The following is a 20,062-nucleotide window of genomic DNA, read 5'->3' as shown; positions in this document are numbered from 1 at the left end:
ACACTTGTTAGTGCTATTATACACCGCCTGGTCTCTCTATAATAAGCCCCTGCACACTCTTGGTCCATACAGGCAGATTACAAACCCCACACGCAGACACACTGTATCTATCACTATCCCAGCGTTCTCACACATACCCCGACGTTCTATCTAGAATCCATGCACACAGGGTGTTCCAGGCCATGCTGTACATACATTGATAGACAGAGCGAAGTCCTGTCCTCTGTGTGTACCTGTCGCTCTCGCTCGCTCGCTCTCTCTCTGCCCCCCTAGCTGTCTCCTGTGTCTCCTCCCCTTGGGCTCCGTCCCCCCCCCAGTGCCTCCTCCTCCCGGAAGCAGTGATTCTCCCGGATACCAGAGCCTCCTTTCTCTCCTCCCAGCATGGCGTCCATTGCCATGACACCGGCTCCGGTACTCGCTTCGGCCCTCCTATTGGTGAGGGTATAGAAAGACTGAATTCGGATTGGCTGGTTCACCGCTGGGCTGTGACACGGAAGCGGATTAGTGGGAGGAGGCTGTGCGGTCCTGGGGCACGTGTTTGGATGAGGGATGTTGTGTGTCAGGTGAGTGAGCAGGTCCGGAGTGGGGGTACACCTGAGGGACTGGGGCAGGCGGCATGGAATAACTAGGATTACAGGGTTTGCAGGTTTCAAGGTTATTCGCTAAACTCCAGGTTTTGTCTGGATGCACACAATCTAGTGAAAATGATTCCGATACAATGGCAATTCTCATATTTTCTAAAGTCAAATTTGGTCGGGCTGTGTGAATCTGTATTTGTCGGGAGGCATTTGGTGTCGAGACTAAAGGCACTGCTTTCATAGACTAACCCTGTACAAAGTATAGGATTTGGAAGATTCAGAAAACACAGATATTAACAATAGTTGGAACTGAATGCATCTGGCAGGATATACGTTGGCAAATGATCGTTTGCTTGCCCATTTTGTGCAAGTGAATTTAAAAATTTGAAGTACAATTTGCCTGCTAGTAGTACTAGGAGCCAGCGGATAAAAATCATTGTCACTGCAAGGGTTATGTGGTGGCTGGCCAGTGTTTGCTAGCCAGCTGCCACATTAAAAAAAGTATATAACCCTAGGGGGTTCAGTTAGACCTCCATATTAATAAAGAGAAGGTTTTAAATTTAAGGCCGCTATTCTGTATTCTAACTAGTGGTGATCTCTTGGGCAATCACTGGTCCGCGGACTGGCGCCAGTCCGCAAGAGTTTATTGCCGGTCCGCAAAAGCTTTTACCCGACTATATCGGCGGGTGAAAGCTTTCGCAGACCGGCAATAAATTTCCCTGGTGCTATAATCTTGTAGCAACGGGAACTGTGCCTCCCTCTCCCCGGCCAGCTCTGCATGACCGGAGGAGGGATCAGAAATCTCCCTCTCTGGCCTGCTAGCAGTGTAATGCTGGCAGCAGGCAGGGGAGGGAGGAAGGACCTAGGGGAGATCTAACCTGCTGATCCGCTGGGTTCTCCTCTCGCGAGCTCTGAGTGGTACCACGGTAACGCTCCAAATCTCACGAGAGTGAACTCTAGCAGCTCATGAGACTGCTAGAGTTCACTCTCACCACTGGGACCGCCAGGGCTTCCACACTGGACCACCAGGGATTGCATGAAATGGCCCCCTCCTAGGCAAAGGTAAGCAGGGAGGGGGGGGATATCAAAATTACGATTTCTTTTTAATGAATAATAAAAAAAAAAAATATATATATATATATATATATATATATAATCTACCTTCCAACTCCACAGACCCACAATCATTCTCCCCCATATACACACACACACTGCATCCCTCACACATGCCATTGGTTTTTATTGCTGGCTGACGCCGGTCCGCCTAATATTTCTTCTCTTTTCGCCGGGCCATGGGTGCTAAATGGTTGCAGAACACTGCTTTAGACTCATAGAATGCATGCACAGCAGTCGCTGTACTAGAAGAATGAGTCATTGATTTTCTGTGAAGAGCGTTTAAGCAAATAAGAGCACCTATCCCTTGGCACTCATATACATAAAGTCAAATGAGACACCTCTGAAGCACTAGACTAATGTGTTTCGGGGTTTGGGATTGTTCTTTTTAACATTCCATTATTTCACTTTATAGGTTATCTCGCTGCATGTGCAAGTCTTTTTCAATATAGACAACTGCAACCCCTTTTCATGTGTTTAGCTATTTCCCACACCTAATCTCTCCACAGAGCCATTAGAATTATTTTATATTTCTCTAAATTAGAGCTCTTTTCCCTATCCCACTAAAACATTACCAAGGTTTCCAATATAATAACATACTGCCTTTAAAATCTTTTTCCTTATCTCCCAATAACTCATCCATGTTCCATATGTTCATAGCTATTACACTTTCCATCTTGATTTCTGACATCCCTAGTTAGGATTTCCAGGACATGAACCATCTGCCATGTTAATGTGATTACCCATTAAAATAATGCCTAAGTTCTGCACAAATTGTTCTCCTACGTTGATGTAATCTTTGTTGCATTGCAATAGATGTGCTTGGTACCCTACCATTTGCTACATTTTACATGTCAATTTAACATATTGATCCATCATTCACTGAAAACTTTTTTGAACCTTTTACATTCTATAACTGGTGTCAAATCCTTTTGGTAGCATTCAAATCATCCAAACAACTCGTGCTAATCAATAAAACCTACTGGTGAGGATGTATTTTTGCCTATTCCTCTTTTCAGAACTGCTTCGTGGGGTCTCTTTTTATCTAACAGTTTTACACTATGTCTGGTTTTATATTTTATCTTTACGTCCTGTATTGGTCTCTAAGATCTCTACTATTTATCTACATAAGTATTTTCAATTTGTGTGTGGCACTGTAGTACTTATTCCGTATTACTAGATTTCAGTGCTAGGGTTGCACTTTGTACTACTGACACATATTTGGAATCTTACTGTTACCAGAGTCCAATTTACATCCCTCCTCCTTAGACTCTGGAAACAACTGAAGTCTGTGATTAGTTCATCTCACTCCTGATTTTAATCATAAAATGTGATATAGGTGCATCTATAATTATTCTTTAAGTTCAAATGCCATCTCTATGAAAGTACCTGAATAGTGGATCAATATGTTAATTAAATGTACTCCTATTGTAAATATTTTGTGTGCTTTTTATTTGTACCTGTTATTGGGCCTTTGAATTTGTGACACTTTAAGGACTAAAACAGCTGTAGCTTAACAAAGTGATTTTGGTGTGTGTGTGTGTGTGTGTGTGTCTGTCTCGCTCTCTTCTCCTCCACTCCCTGTTTAAACCTCTAAGGACAGAAGAAATTGTCCAACATCTTAACCAAAACAAAGCCTAGAATTTGTGCCATTTGCTTGTTCTACTTTAATTTTAAGAATTTCTCTTCAAGTGCACCAATACTTCTTATATATTTTTTTTCTATTTTGTTTTAAAGGACATAAATGGTTTTCTTTTAATATGCTATCTGTATACTTAATACAGCGTTAAAGGGACAATGTAATCACCAGAAGAACTCCAGCTGTAGTTGTTTTGGTGTCTATATTATGTTCCTCCACGTTTCTTGCTGCAAACACGGTCTTTTCAGAGAAAAGGCAGTGTTTACATTACAGCCTACAGACACCTCCACTGGCCACTCCTCAGATGGCCACTGAAAGTGCTTTCTGGGTGCATGAAGGTGCTGAACATTTCGTATTGAGCTGCATTGATTCAATGCATCTATATGAGGAGATGCTAATTGGCCATGGGCAGCATTTGGCCCGGACCCAGCCTGTTTCCTTGGCTGAGATCATTAGAATTGACAATCTAAGCCAATCTAATGCTTTATTTACTATGGGAGTGGAAATGAGGAGAGTTTTCTAGTTTTTTTTTTTAGGGGGGGGGGGGGGGGACTAGCATGGTTTTTTTTTTTTTTTTTTTAAACACTATAGGGCCAGGAATACACATTTGTGTTCCTTTAAGTATGACTAAGATGCAAAGTTTTGAGTATAAACATTTTTACACATTAAAGCGGCACTGTCATGCTGAACTTACCTTTCCCCAATCTCTTCCTCTTCTCCCCCTCTCTCAGGATCTGTTCTGCGTTTCTTCCTGTCTTCTTTAGTTTTCTTTAAAATTACAGTTACATAGCTGAAAAGAGACTTTCGTCCATCAAGTTCAGCCTTCCTCACATATGTTGTTGCTGTTGATCCAAACGAAGGCAAAAACACCTAGTCTGAGGCGCTTCCAATTTTGCCACAAACTAGGAAAAAATTCCTTCTTGACCCCAAAATAGCAGTCAGATGTCTCCTTGGATCAAGCAGCTATTACCCCACTAATTAGAAATTATATCCCTGTATGTTATGTTTTTGTAAGTATTTATCCAATTGCAGTTTAAACATCTGTAGTGACTCTGACAAAACCACCTCTTCGGGCAAAGCATTCCATATCCTAAATCATAAGACAAAGTAGGGACTCTTTGCCTTATGGAGTATTCCTCCGCTTGACCAGCTCTGATCAGCGGAGGAGCAAAGTGTGCTTCATTTCCGCTGGTCAGAGCACTTTTCCCATAATTCTTACCTTTCCTCTGTGTTCCCGCGATGCTTCCTGTCATTTTAGCCGAAACTGCCGAATTGCGTTCTAACTGAATGAGAACAGTATGTTCGTTTGTTTTAGAACGCAATTCGGCACTTTGTTCGGATCGCAATTTCATTCGAATGAATGAAACTCCGATCCTATTCATTGCCGCGGCTGCATCTTGCAGCCGCTTAGTAGATAACTCCCTAATTCCCACGGTATTAGGGAGCTATCTACTAAAAGGCTGAAAGACCTGAATTGGTCTTATAGCCAAATTTACTAATACTAAGTAAAGATTACTTGGTATTAGTAAATTATGCCCCTACTCGCTATACCGTGAGTAGGGGCATGTTTAGTAAACAATAAAATAAAAACCTATTGGCCCCACCCCTAAACGACGGGTGGGGGCCCTAAAGTAAAATAAGGGGGGAGACCTACTGTCCTCCCCCTCTCCGGCCCCCACCCCTGTGCGGCGGGGGGGGCCTACTCTCCTCCCCCTGGCCCCCACCCTCATTATCTTTATGGCCCCCACCTGCCACCCAGGGGTTGGCGGCCGGGGGGGGAGGAGAGTAGGTCCCTTCCCCCCCTCATTATCATTATGGCCGCCGCCCAGGGGTGGGGACCGGGGGGAGGACAATAGGTCCGCCCCCACCCGCCAGGCTTTTTTTTTTTTTTTTACAGTGAGCAGCCACAGGCTGCTCACTGTTTAGTAGACATGCCCCTACTCGCGGTATAGCGAGTAGGGGCATTCGGGAGATTTTAATCTCCCTTATGCTATTATGGGGGTCATATTGACCCCCATGCCGCTTCTGTCTTTACATATTACAAGGAGGGAGCTGCAAGCCGGTAGCTCCCTCCTTGTAATAAACCAAACGAACACTGATACACAGTGTTAGTTTGTTCGTCTGATTTTTCTATTCATTCATTCGTCTGTCTGATGAATGAATGAATAGATGAAATTCCCGTTCGCATGTCCAGATCTTTCACTGGGCATGTGCGGGAATATGGGGGGGGCTTAGGGGCATTTGGGGTGACTAATAGGTTAATTGGATGTAGTGGAGGCGGGAGGGGGGGGTTAAAAAAAAAAAGAGATTCGGCATGACAGTGCCGCTTTAAGTGCAACATAAGGAGTCCTCAAAGTAGATCAATTTATCAGTCCAGATTGTTAAATGCCTCATATCTGGTATTTAAGCATAATGTTGCTAGTTAACATTAACCCTATACTAACCCTCACAGTAATGCTGCCATATCACTACCGTTACCCTACACTAAACCTAACCTTTTACATCAGGAGAGGAATTTCCCAGCTTATACTGTACCGCGCACTCTGCACTGGGTGATTCCTGCATGAGAGAGAGAGATCTACTTCTCTTACTGCAGCTCCTGTGTGCTGTCCCTGCTGATGATCAGTGTTGGGCAGCAGGCACAGCCCAGCACCGATCACTGCCAGCAGAGACACCCTGTTGCATGGAAATCCCCCTGGGATTTCAAGATGACCACTGTGATTTTAAGGGCTGTATGCAGCACTGTCTCTGAGTACTGCATACACCTCCTATGTCAGTCTGGGGGCACTTAATATGGCCCCAGCTAAAAGAGGGAAGTCCCAGGTATCTAATGATACTTGGGTCTCCCCGGTGCAAACACTGATTTAAAGCAAAACTTAGGAACATCCCACGTTGTACTGCATTTAAAGTCACTATTTTCAGGATGGCATAACACAGGGGAAAGTGGTTATGCACCAAATCAGTTTGTTTATGCAGCGCATTTCACACTTCACCTGCCTGTGAAAAAGAATCTCCTCTTACAGAGTAATTCACTAAAGTTTGTATTCCGAATGCAAAAATCTGGACATTGTTAACACTATTTAACAATGTCTACATTTTTCATAGTAGTCTCTGAACGAGCCATAATTTGATCTGGACTGCAGGTGAACCAAATGCCGCAGAACAGCTAAAATCTGGATCCACATTGTTAAAATCCTGGTGCAAACATTAGTAATCTAAACTAGTTGGCAAAACTATGTGACCGATAACCAGCCAACACATTAAAAAAAAAGTAAAAGATAAAAAGAATAGGACTATTGGGTGTCAGTATGAACCATGTGATTTAGTATAGGAGATATTTAAAACCTCCCTTATCCCTCCACTGTGCCTAAAGAGCCCCATCTGTAAAATAAGAAGGCCCTGGTTGCCTCCGTGGCCTTACTCATTGGCATTGGGTGGAGGCTTTAAATTATATACATGTGGCTAAACAGGTGGGGGGGCTATTAAAGTAAATATGGGGGGGGGGTGGACACTCAGAATCATCTGGGCTACAGCTATAATGAAGCTGAAGTCCTGCCATTAAACAAGTACAACAACAAACTAACTTTCGCATAAAAAACAAGACTAAACTACAAAGTAATGCATATTTCTAGATTTCATGCACAATGGTGTGGTTGTAGTATGGTTTGGCACTTTAGGCCATGGAAATGGCAAACTCAAGTTTAGCCTGGTATACAGTGGCACGAAGAACCACTACTTCCAAATGGACAATCCAAAGTAGAAAATTCACAAGTTCAACAGAATGGAAACTTCAAACTGGATTTCATGAGAAACAAGGAGACAACTATACATGATTAAGGCTTGATACTGAAACCTTGTATGTTTGTTGTGTTCCTGTTTCTAATAATTCCAGTTTGAAGTGTCCATCCTGTTTGAACCTGTGGATTTTCTCTTTTAGATTTGATGCCTTCTGTACTTATGTGTACATATTATACCTCAGTATTTATGTAACACTGATATTAAATACAACTATGCACTACAGGGTCAACTTCTTATTTTCTTGTAATGTACTACTAGTTTATATGTAAGGGAGTGGAGTAAATTGGTCAAATGACACAATACCAGTTGACTGACTGACGTCCAAATAAAATGTATTTATAGATGGGGATGCAACACACTGCTGATTTTAGCATCAACAGTGATTTATATGTGTTCTAATTTTGCTCTCATGTATGTTAATTTTTATTAAACTTTTTTTTCAACAAAAGTGTTGTCTACTCTTTGCTTAAATTCTGCCATGTTCACAGAATTATCCATTTCAGAAAAGGCTGTCCACAGTTGTGTTCTTACAATAAGCTGCTGTTGGCAAACCTTACTATAGATTCCTTTAGGTATTGGAAGGACAGGGCACACTTAGGCCATATTCCCACTCTCCAATGGCTAGTGGCTTCCACAAACAGGATCACTACACACCATAGAAATTTAATGTTGATTGCTCCAGTTTTAAAACTCTGCTTCAGACTTGTTTTGCACCTCAAACCCATAGTCCTGACTGCCACCTGATTATATCCAGCTCGACTTCTGCTATTGGAGAGAGCTAGGTTCTAGAACAGTGGTTCCTAACCCAGTCCTCAAGTGCCCCCTAACAGTCCAGAATTTATCGATACCCTGTTGTGTCTAAGGTGTTATTAGATAGAAAAGAAAGAAAAACACTTTAGACACAACAGGTTAATCCCTAAAACCTGGACTGTTAGAGGGTACTTGAGGACTAGGTTGGGAACCCCTGCTCTAGAACAAGTCAAAAGTTAAAGGACCATCGTGGCTCCCTTGGCGCTGCTTACTAGTCTGCCTCCAGCAATGTCATGGAGGAGACATGGTCTGCTCCTTGATAGTCCAATCCAATTTTCCTCATAGATGAGCATTAGGGACCTATTGTGCATAGGTAGAGAGTGCCACTCACCCTCAAGCTTCCCTATAGATGTTTTACTTGGTCAGTGCAGCAGATGTGCCTCTACTGGCTGTCTGTATGACTACAGTGTTTTACATTTTTAGGATTTATAAGATAGGGATGTGCACGCAGTTTGTTTAGATGAAGTGGTCTGGGTGAATATAGTGTCCCTTTAATAATTGCTTATTATTCCTTATTAGCTAGAACTTTTTTCATTCACAAAAGATGGCACAAACCAAAACGCCTACATGCTGAAAATGGGCTATCCAAAATAAACAGGAAGGAGTTTCTCCTTACCACCTTCCTTAAATGTTGTGCGTAATGGGTTTGGAAACAGTCGGATGTATAGACATTATACATATATTAAATTTACACTTATTTTTGCAATACAAACACACTGCATTAAAATAAAATACATGTGTAATTTATATATATTTCTAAAGGCAAAATTATAATATTCGGATTTCTTATCTGAAAATAATTTGACAGGAAAAATAAAACCACAAAAAGACTTGGCTAAAGTATAAAATAACTGTTTTTGGCTGCCGCTGACAAAAAAAAAGTAAAATTTTCACATTTGTGTAATGAAAATCAGTTCATGTCAGTGGGGAACATCTGTGCTTTAATCAAGTACTATGCTTTGGGAGCAGGTCAGAAAGCTCTCTCTCTGTAAAGTACTATATAATCAATAATGAGTCTCTGCATTGTGTCTTCATAGACTACAGTGATAATAAAAGAACCTTCCCTTTTTATCGATGGTAAGCAGAAGAAAGAACCGGCACTATACTAGCAATACCATGCACTGCTGCACCACCTGCCACCGCACTTTTCACACCTCCTGGACATTTATTGTCCATGTTATTCCTAAGCTTTTAGCACACAATCTTTTATTCTCATCCTCCCATGTAATTTCACTCTCTCTAGTTTTCTTGAATTTTCATATCCATATAACATATACCTTTTCTAGCTCTGCTTTTAAGATATTGTCTCCCATACACCCTTGTTCAGTGGTTATACCGTCATAGCCTAGGTTGCATGGCATTGAGCTATAGTTTTTCTCAGTGTAAGCTGTATGCAAGCCTGTAAGGCAGATCAGTTGAAGAATGGTTCTCTCCCTATACATTCCAAATTACCTGATCCTTGAGATAGCAAATATCTATCTATAACTTCCTATGTGCTTAGATTGTGTCCCACTAATAATGTTCCAGTAGGTTCATTGTACTTGTAATAAAAAAAATATACATAGTGTGTTCTCTCTCTACCTGCAGCTAATTGATAAAATGACAACACAGCCAGAGCCATCTGCGGACACTAGTGCCAGCAGTTCCACTCTGGATCGATGTCTCGAGGTTCTGCGAGGAGCTAAGAGTGACAGCGAACAGTTTGCAGCTCTGTTGCTGGTGAGCAAAGTCTTCTTATTCATACATATAGCAATAAAACAAATGGTACATGAACTCAGTAGTATTACACACAATTGTATGACAGCAAGCAATAGGTAAGCAGCTTTTTAGATTACATTTTTGTTACCCGCATGCAGCATAGATGCCCGTGACTGTGTACAAAAAAAAACAGCTTGTAGATTTACTAGTAATTCTTCTACCATAATGTTTAAATAAAAATGTAATGCTCTTTAAAGTGATAATAAGCAATGTTGAGCACGGCATGGGCATTGTCTTTTGTTGGTTTGTAAAAGTTGGAGTGTTTTTTGCATGCCAAACATTTTGGTTCTTTTAAAATTGATACAACTGTTCCAGGTCAAAGAACAGAGCGCCATACAAAAGTAGAGAATCCGTGGCAGTCTGAAAACATGAAGAAGAAATGTTACAAATCTACCATATAGCACACTAGTGGTTTCTGTATGTGTTGGAATGTTGTGGACAATTTAAAATTGCTAAATCTTTCTTTACAGGTTACAAAATGTGCCAGAGCTGGGGAGTTGGATGACAGCACAAGACATAAAATTTTTGATGCAGTTGGCTTTACATTTCCAAATCGCCTCCTGTTTTCCACATCTAACCTTGATGGATGTCCTGCACATTTATTCCGTAGTCTAGGAGTGACGCTACTGGCTTGCTTCTGCACTGACCCTACCCTTGCAGTGCACCCGCAGGTCATCAACAAAATTCCCATCTTTAATGAGATTGTGCATTCCCCATGTGCAGAAGGCAGCAAAGATTATCCTTCCATGGTGGACGATACTTATCAGTGCCTAGTTGGTGTCTTGGCATCTCCACAGGGAGCAAAGCACCTGATTTCTGGTGACACTGTATCCTCTCTATGCCAGGCTTACTTAAATCATAATCATGGCTGGGAACAAGCATTGCAAATTCTCACCTCGCTTCTTACTTTACTACCAACAAAATGTTGGAAAAAAAGTAGCACAGACCTTAAGCGTCTTTTAACAAAACTCACTTTGGATTTTAGTGAATTGGAAGATGAACGGAAATTCCAACTAGCTGAGATTTTACCAACATTTCTCCCACCTTCGTCTATTGTGCTGGAATCTTCATGGGGTAATGATTGTTTGAAGTATCTGTGTAATGGTTTGTTTAAAATCCTGAGCAGTAAATTAAGCATTGCACAACGTGACCCCGCTTTGAAGTTAGGTGCCTGCCTTGCTCATACCTATGGCTCCACGTGGATCGTGGCAGAGAAGAGAGCTGAAAGGGCCAGGTTTTTGGCCCTGTTGGTAAACTTGGCCTGTGTGGAGATGAGAATGGCATTGGAAGTTCCTGAGCCTCTGGAATCCCGACAAGCCTTTGTCACAGCCTGTTATTCTTTGGTTGAAATGGGTATCGAAGAATGTACCAAAGAAGAACGTCCTCTGCTGAAAAGGGACCAGAAGCTGCAACTCATTCAAGTCATGCAAGAGGCCTGTGGTGCAGTCATGTATCACTTACAACAGGTAAACAGACTTCTCTGTTCTAATTCACTGCAGATTTTTCTGTAGCAATGAAAACATCAATTCAGGATGGGCAAAACAGGCCTTTGTGCATAGGTGTTAGGAAAATTCTCTCTGCTTAATTTGTGCAAAATCTTTTTTTATTGAGGAATAATAAGAAAGTGCAATGGACAATGACATACATTTTTGAGCCTGAGATTTTAGCACACTTATATGCAAATGTATATTGCACCTAAGGGCATGATCTATACATTAAAACTGCTTCATTAAGCTAAAGTTGTTTTGGTGCTTAGTGTCACCCTTTAATATGATTGGGTAGTAAAGGTTTGAATATCCGCATTACACATTTACAAATGATAGGATATAGTAATTTATGACCAATGTATGTCCTACATCGGCAATCATGCTAGCCTCAGATGGCACTTATTATTTTGGGTGACAATACATTCCTTGTTGCTCGTGATGTGTAGATGCTTATTCTCTGTCCCTGTACTTAATTCCTTACATGAAACATGTTTGTGTCTCTTTTAGAGAGGGTGGGAAAATATTGAGGATCCTTTTACCCTTGCTTCAGTACGGTTAATAGGTGCATGGCTAGCCGAGGAAACTTCCTGCCTGAAAAAGGAAGTCATCGATCTTTTGCCCTTCCTCGTGCATTATATGAGGACTTGGTACCAGCGTGGTGTGGCCTGCAGGGGTCAGTCAAAGGAAGTCTCTCAAATGACATTACTGAGCAGCAAATGGGGAGCTGTATGGCCTGGAGATGCAATAAGGTACAACATGAAAACTTTTATAAATTTCATAACTTTTTATATGTATGCGTGTGTGTATATATGTGTGTATATATATATATATATATATATATATATATATATATATATATATATATATATATATATATATATATAGCATGTTTGCCTATTTTAACAACCATAACCTTCACCAAGACAAATTTGCATATTACACATTTTTGAAGGCTGTGATGGGATTTGCATGATCCCTAGATTGTCATTCAGTAAGAAAAGGTGTGTATGCAAAAGTATATTTAAACAATTATTACAGATATTCCACACCACCAATAAATAAACTGTACACGTACAAAAAATGATCTGGTTTTTTTTTCCACTATAAAAATGAATATTCTGTGATTTGTTTGAAATGTATAACTATGTATAAAGACTGATAATCAGCACTCTGCAGTAGAAGAAAATTGTGTAAACTGTGCTATTGCTGCAATTACAAGTCCCCTATCAGACAAATGATCAATAAAAAAAAAAAAAATATGCTTGTCTCGAAGCACAGCATACAAGAAAAACAAGTGCAAAACTCAAATAATCACAAAAAAGCAAGTCTTGCTGGTAGCAAACCGTAGTAAATAATAATATACAAATATGAAAATACAGAATAAATGGTTAATATTCCATAACATGTGACTGAATAGTCCCAAATAAAAGATATGCAGGATTATTCATTGAAGTGAGAATTCAAAGTGAATTTCCAACGTAAGGTCGATATAGCCGAACTGTATTAATTCTCTTAGTCAGCTATGCTTTCATTCAGGTTACGTTGGCCTTAAATTAGAAATTTACCTCACATTCACTTTAGATTCTCCTGCATTCTCGCTTTACTAACGTTAGATTCGATCCGTGATGTATATACAATAAAGCACAATTAGCAGATCATAGTGCTTTCTGTATTGTATATCTACATTACATTACTACTATTTACTAATTGTTTAGCTACCAGTAAGACTGCTTTTACGTGTTTGTCTGCTCAGCTTTGCTCCAAGACTAGCAAGTTGTTGTTTTTTTATTTGTTTTATGAAATATCTTATGAGCTTAAAGTAGGCATTTCTGCTGTGTTAAATTGTTTCAGTGCTATAGTTCGGTCCAGACTTTATTTATAACCATATCATATATCAGTTTACCCAAATGTATATGTCTGAAACTTTCCTCAACAATCCCCAATCTCTCCTCCTCTGTAGATTCCTGCTCCCTGCTATGTGCCACCTTAGTGCTGAGGAAGGTGCACGCAGGGTACTTCTTTCCGAAGGGGTCTCTGCTCTGCTCTGCGACTATTACCTTCAACAGTGGGATGTTTTTTCATCGGAGGATGCAGAGCCTGCTGAAACCAGGAGTGCGGCAGAACTGAGCCTCCAAAGCTGCTGTGGGGTGTTCCTCAATCTTGTGGTAACAGAGCCATCCATTATTGGGTAAGGGCATGCATATCCTTTAAATTAAATCCTGAACTTTGAACTCAAGGGTATATTTGTTAACATAGAAGGTAAAGCTTGTGAATTTCAAATCTTAAGCCACAATAACCATATATTAAGCATAAACTGGTAAAAAAAAAAAATCTAAACTGGCTCTTAGCCTAAAATTGTGAATTTTGTGAAGTCTAAATTTCAAATTTTTCATTAATAATTCTCTACATTTGTCTTACATTTAGAATCTAAATCAAGGTTGACCAAAAGCTAGAGCTCTGGCTATTGTAGAATACACCTCCCATGATGATTTCTAATTCATGAATGGTGTTTCAGACAAGCTATATACAGGGCCGGACTGGGACTAAAAAGCAGCCCTGGAAAAAAATTCTATACCAGCCCCATAATGCATTGCACCAGGATATGGAAGCGGGCTAAAGAAAACCTGAAAACTATCACTCAAATGTGAAAGAAAGCACTCACAGGGCTTCAAAAGAAACAAACAAAGAAACAAAGGAGCGGATTTATTGTACGCAGACGTGCATTTACATATATCAATGTTTCAGTCCATTTTCTTGATATATTAAGAAAAGTTTGGAAAAATTTGGACTGAAATTGTGAATGTATGCTATTGCACAGCAGTAAAAAAAATGTTATCTTGTTTTTTTTGGTTTTTTTTTAAGTAATAAGAGGGTACTCTTCACTTTGGCTTACAACTGGATCAATTTCAGTCAATACCAATTCAATTCCCATAGGAAAGCATTGGGCGGCTATTGCGTATGTGTGTCAAAATGCTGCGCTTCACCTCACCAATCAGCATCTCATCATAAAGATGCATTGCATCAATGCATTTCTATGGGGAGCGATCAGCGCCTCCATGCAGAGTGTGCAGCATAGGACTAGGAAGCATCTCTAGTGGCCGTCTGGGTGACTGTCACTAGAGATGTTTCTAGGCAGCAATGTAAACACTGCCTTTTCTCTGAAAAGGTAGCATTTGCAGTGTTCAGCCTACAGGGACCGGCTGCAGACACCAGAACCACTACATTAAGCTGTAGTAGTTCTGGTGACTATAGTGTCCCTTTATTACTACGTCTTTCTCTCACTGGTTGACTCGGAGTTACAGGGAGAGCAGGAGACACAAGTGAAGATGCATTTTGTTTGTGTCTTTCTCCCCCAAGCCCCTTTCATGCGTCTCTTGGCCCCAGCCCCATTGTCTTTTTCCCAGACCCCAGCACCTCTGTTTCTTTCCCTACAGCTCCTCTGTTTGTTTCATTCTCCCCTTCCCCAGCTCCTCTGTGTGTGTCTCCTGTTCCCCTTTCCCAACCACCTGTCTTTCTCCCCGCACACCTCCATATGTATTTTTACTCCCCAACCCCTCCATGTGTTCCACTAGCCCTCCCTCCCAGCCCTCGATGTGTTTCTATACACCTTTCCAGCTCTGTATGTGTCCCATGAGCCCCATGTGTGTCCCATTAGCCTCCCAGCCCTCCATGTGTCCGATTAGCCCTCCCTCCATGGCATTACTGAGCAGCAGTAGCCCTCCCTCCCTCCCAGCCCTCAATGTGTCCCAATAGGCCCCCTCCTAGCCCCCATGTGTCCCACTAGCCAGACCTCCCTGTGTCCCATTAGTTCCCCCCTCTCCCCCCACGCCAGCTCTCTCGGTGTCCCATTAGTCCCCCAGCTCTCCCTGTACCTTGCTGTAGCATGGCTGGGCAGACAGTGGTGGAGGAGCTCCTACTCACTGTACCCGGTCTGACAGGAAGCAGTCATGTGCTCACTGTGTATTTTTGTTCCTACAAACCTGAGCTACATAAATTGTGTGCACATGAAATAAGCAATCAATAATAAAGTTTCAAAACAAATGTATTCTTGGCATACAAATTTTTATTAATTTTTTTAGTCACTTCTTTATTTGTTTTTTTATTTTTGTTTGGACTCTCTTCCTTTAGACAGGAGTCCTGTTTTGCTTCTTTGCTGACACATCTCATGAGGTCTCTTCCCAGTCTGGATTCTAAGGACGGTCATATGGTTCTTCTTGCCAACATTGTTACACTTGGCCTAATGATGAGCCGATTATTAGCTGACACACCAGGTGGGTATAGTGATTTAGTATTATTTGTAGATTACCATTGCCCTCGGCTCACTGTGTCAGTGTTCACAGCTGAGCCAGGTATGCAGCTGTCATTTTATAAATTAAGATATTTTAAATCTAGGGAAGGTTTTGTAGTGAACATTGTTGACATAGTAGATTATTTAAAATGTTTAGTTGATGAGAGCATGATACTGTTCAACTATAACGTGTAAATGGGAGGACATCTAATATACAACTAAGTAATGAATGCATCTTTACTCCAAACATGTCTATTTTATCAAAACATGTTTAATAAGAAGTCATTATACAATAAAATGTATCCTGTACTTTGTTTACTTGCTGTGGTAGTTTAAATGATCACAGAATAAGGTTATAACTTATAATAGTATAGAAATAATGCAATTGTCATCTGAAACGCTCAACCAGCGAATGCTGTCCATAGTTGAACAAAATTGATATTGTTAAAGCAGATTGTGAACTTCTGCTTTAGCGATATCACAGACTACCAAAAAGACCACAAGCATCTGAGGGACCGAGATAAGTGTCAAACTATTTGAAAACAACTCCACTGCTTGTTGTAGATCTCAACAGGGGACTTCTGGCATCTTAACCCCTACAGTGTGCTGTAGCAGCTATGGTGTTTAAAGTGCCCATTTAAAAGGAAATTAGGAAGTTTCAGTTGCACAGAAAACATATCTATTCATACCCATTATAAATTGACTTATTCATTTTTAATGACTGTACGATGCCATAATAATTTGATAATTAAGGACAACACTACTAGGTGAAATAATTTGCTTATGTAAGGACAACACATAATATATATATATATATATATATATTATTATTTTTTATTTTTTTTGTATTTTAGTGATGCAGGAAGATTTCTCCAGGGACTTCTTTTCAGCTGTGATTCGCTTCTTAAGACATTCTCACATGGCTTCAAGTAATTCAGACTCTAACAAGCCAAGTATTTCATTGTCTGAGCGTTATGCAGATGCATGGGAGGAGATCTCTGAACTATGGTTCCTTGGTGTACAAGCTTTTTCAAGTTGTGTTTCTCTGCTGCCATGGCTGTCCACATTGGTCCTTGAATCTGGCTGGCTCCAGGATTTGCTATGCCTCCTCGATCAGGTTTCTCCTGCATCTGTCGGCTCCGATATGGTAACTGTGCTTCAGGCTCTTCTCACAGAGTTAACCCAGAACAGCAAACCCTGCAGAGAGCTGATCCTACAACGAGGAGGTCTAGAGAAAGCCAATTTATATGGAATGGCTGCTCTGGAACAGTGTCTTGCTGAACTGTATTTAACAAAAGATCCAGTGTGAGAGTCTCCATATAAAGTTGAACTATGTAAACTAAAAAATGTCAGAAGATGAGCTTTAAAACAAAATTTTGATGCATTCATGCATTTTTTGCCTGAATAAAATGCATTATGATTGCATCTACTTCTGTTTTTACTAGTTTTGTTTATAATAATTAAATGATCTTGGTGTATCCATCATTTTGAAAACGTGTCTATTAATACTGTAGAGTACGTCTTCAAGTTAAAGCATATCATACTGCTCTGTTTTTGCTCTAGATGAAAAAGGCTAAGTTTGCAGAACATTTAAAAGGGAACATTGTTACACTTTTTTTAAAAGGAACATTCCGAGCACCATAAGCACTACAGCTCACTGTAGGGGTTATGCTGACAGGAGTGCCTTAGCGCTCCCCCATTGTAAATAGTCAGATTGGTTTTGAACAGTCTGGTTTCTTACCTGTGGTCCTCCAGGCTCCGCTCCCTGCCTCTACTGCAATCTCGCGAGAGCTAATCTGCCGTTAGAACCCGTGAGCTAAGGTCTGCAATGCAGGATGTGGCTCATTGGCTAAGTATCCGCTTATTTGCTGAGTGTCAGCTCATCAGGGCACTCATGGTAAGCTATAGCGGTTATGGCAGTTAGATTGTTCCTTTCATAATTTCCGTATTGAGTATTTTAACCCTATTTATTATGCTTTATACACTCCTGAGGTGAATTTACACTCCCCAATGGCTGGTGGACTCAGGTATTTTGAGTACTGTATCTATATATCCTTTGAACTTTTATACACTGTTTGCATGCACAGTCCCCTAATTTGTCCATGACGCTATGTAGCAACTTAACACCCTGTTCAGGTGGTATTACTAGTGATAAATTTACTGAATGCATAAACATTTCATTATATATTTTTTTGCTGTTATATTTTCTCTTTACATAATGACAGTTGCTTCAGATCAAATAAGCAATGATAGGTTCCTCCCAAAGAAGTGGTTACGTTCAGGAACTTTACAAAGAGGAGTGTTCCCGGTCAGTTTGTGTTTAAGTTACACAATGTTTCTTATTGTTCTGCACTATTCTGTAATTATTCTGTTATTGTTAGGTTATTTCGTTAACTCAATATAGTATTGCCAACTGTCTTGTCCTGTCTGAAACCCGACTTTGGATCTCTGTAAAAGCTTGATGTTTTATTTAATCTGCCTCACTGTGTCTTCAGCAGCTGTGGGTTTTTTCAGATGCTTTGTTGGTAGTACGATAACATAGAAACATAGATTGTGACAGTAAGAACCATTCGGCCCATCTATTCTGCCCAATTTTCTAAATACTTTAATTAATCCCTGGCCTTATCATATTTCTAGGATTGTCTTTGCCCACGCATGCTTAAACTCCCTTACTGTGTTAACATATACCACTTCAGCTGGAAGGCTATACCATGCATCCACTACCCTCTCAGTAAAGTAATACTTCCTGATATTATTTTTAAACCTTTGTCCCTCTAATTTAAGACTATGTCCTCTTGTTGTGGTAGTGTTTTTTCTTTTAAATATAGTCTCCTCCTTTACTGTGTTGATTCCCTTTATGTATTTAAATGTTTCTATCATATCCCCCCTGTCTCGTCTTTCCTCCAAGCTATACATGTTAAGATCCTTTAACCTTTCCTGGTAAGTTTTATCCTGCAATCCATGAAACAGTTTAGTAGCCCTTCTTTGAACTCTCTCTAAGGTATCAATATCCTTCTGAAGATATGGTCTCCAGTACTGTGTACAGTACTCCAAGTGAGGTCTCACCAGTGTTCTGTACAATGGCATGAGCACTTCCCTCTTTCTACTGCTAATACCTCTCCCTATACAACCCAGCATTCTGCTAGCATTTCCTGCTGCTCTATTACATTGTCTGCCTACCTTTAAGTCATCAGAAATAATCACCCCTAAATCCCTTTCCTCAGATGTTGCGGTTAGGACTCTATCAAATATTCTGTACTCTGCCCTTGGGTTTTTACGTCCAAGATGCATTATCTTGCACTTATCCACATAAAAAAAAGAGAAGAGTAAGACTAATAGGTATAGATTGAATTTATAACACTGTATGTAGTTGTTCAAGCAACTCCCGTTTTCTTTTTTAAGTGAAGCAAGAAAACATTATAATATAATAGAAGGTAGTATCTTAATTTCAATAATAATACTAATTTTTAAAGTAAACTGCACAATCTCACAGACAAGGATTTAACAAATTCGAATTCTCATATACTCGCATGTTTTTAAATATTTTAAGAGAAAACGAGAAGATATATATATATATATATATATATATATATATATATATATATATATATAATGAAAATGAAAAGAAAAAGGGAAAAGATATTTTGTTATATTAATTTCCTGGTGACCGTGCCTCAAGCCCCTCTTTCTGTGAAAATTTTCACAGATTCCGTTAAATCTTCCAATTAATTTGAGAAGATTGAGGAACCCATGACTCGTAGTATTTGGGTAAAATTAGTATTTTATGTTTGACATTTTTATATTTAATTTTGTATTGTTTTTGTTGGATGAATATACCTATGGTACAAATTGTAAATTGGTCAGTCCAGGGTCAACTATTTTTGACTGGCTTAGTGGTGAAGTTCATATTGAATGACGTACTAGAAACTTATATCTGCAATGCTAAGATGTATATCTATTTGTCCTCCGGGAGGCATAACCACCTAGCAAAGCTAGTGGGTATGCGGCAGCCTCCCGGAGTCAAATGCCAGAGCTCAAAAGGCTCGCGCTGTGCATCTGCACAACAACAGCCAATCAGGTAATCAGGAGAGCCGTGCTGAGCGCGGGAATCCTGATTACCCCAGATTTTTAAAATGGCATCATTGATGGAGGACTCTATTTCTGTGTCTGCCATAGATTTAGTGGATGCCTCTCTTAAAGGCAGCCCCATCAATGTTAGAAAGCTCCATAAGAGAGCTTTCCTTGCCAGGGAACTATCCTCTTCATCATCTGAGGAGGATGTGGTCCCAGTTTTAAATAAAAAGCATAAAGGAAGACAGCTGGTCTCTTCCGCCAGTTCCTCGTCTGAGGAAAACTTCTCCGCTTCTCCTTCCCCTCATACTCGTTTGAGTAAGCGAAAATTTAAGGGGACAGGACCCCAAAAAAGGAATAGTGGGTTTCCCTCGTTTGAGCACCAGAAACCCCTTCCAGAGGAAAAGGGCAAATCTCGTTGGAGGTTAGATAGTCCCTCTCCTTCCTCTTCTAGAGCGTTTGCTCACTCTTCCTCCCAAAGCCGTTCCAGATACGGCTCTCCAGAAATAGACTGGGAATC

The 20,062-nt window shown here is 40.3% G+C and overlaps 2 protein-coding genes across 3 annotated transcripts in view; one reads left to right on the top strand and one right to left on the bottom strand.

Moving 5' to 3' along the window:
- The window catches only part of KIAA0319L (KIAA0319 like), a 99,778-nt gene extending 99,479 nt beyond the window's left edge, over nt 1-299 (bottom strand). For both annotated transcript variants that reach the window (XM_063454826.1, XM_063454835.1), the window contains exon 1: nt 196-299. The gene's annotated coding sequence lies outside the window, so the exon portion shown is untranslated. The remainder of the gene's footprint in view (nt 1-195) is intronic.
- A 110-nt stretch (nt 300-409) lies between these two features.
- On the top strand, nt 410-17,802 carry NCDN (neurochondrin). The gene is made up of 7 exons (XM_063454783.1): nt 410-563; nt 9,526-9,657; nt 10,167-11,162; nt 11,691-11,932; nt 13,144-13,371; nt 15,312-15,454; nt 16,326-17,802. The coding sequence occupies exons 1-7, from the start codon at nt 543-545 to the stop codon at nt 16,778-16,780; spliced, it is 2,217 nt and encodes a 738-aa protein (XP_063310853.1). The 5' UTR covers nt 410-542; the 3' UTR covers nt 16,781-17,802.
- The last annotated feature ends 2,260 nt before the right edge of the window (nt 17,803-20,062 follow it).

This window comes from Pelobates fuscus, chromosome 1, assembly GCF_036172605.1.
Source record: "Pelobates fuscus isolate aPelFus1 chromosome 1, aPelFus1.pri, whole genome shotgun sequence".
Lineage (NCBI taxonomy): Eukaryota > Metazoa > Chordata > Amphibia > Anura > Pelobatidae > Pelobates > Pelobates fuscus.
This window is presented reverse-complemented; position numbering and strand designations above follow the sequence as displayed.

What these genes read in the sequence shown, in the direction of transcription:
- NCDN (XM_063454783.1), top strand. Translation starts at nt 543, where the DNA reads ATGAGGGATGTTGTGTGTCAG. An exon ending in TCATGTATCACTTACAACAG is followed by an intron (nt 11,163 to 11,690) that starts GTAAACAGACTT and finishes TGTCTCTTTTAG; the next exon opens with AGAGGGTGGGAAAATATTGA. An exon ending in ATTATTAGCTGACACACCAG is followed by an intron (nt 15,455 to 16,325) that starts GTGGGTATAGTG and finishes TTTGTATTTTAG; the next exon opens with TGATGCAGGAAGATTTCTCC.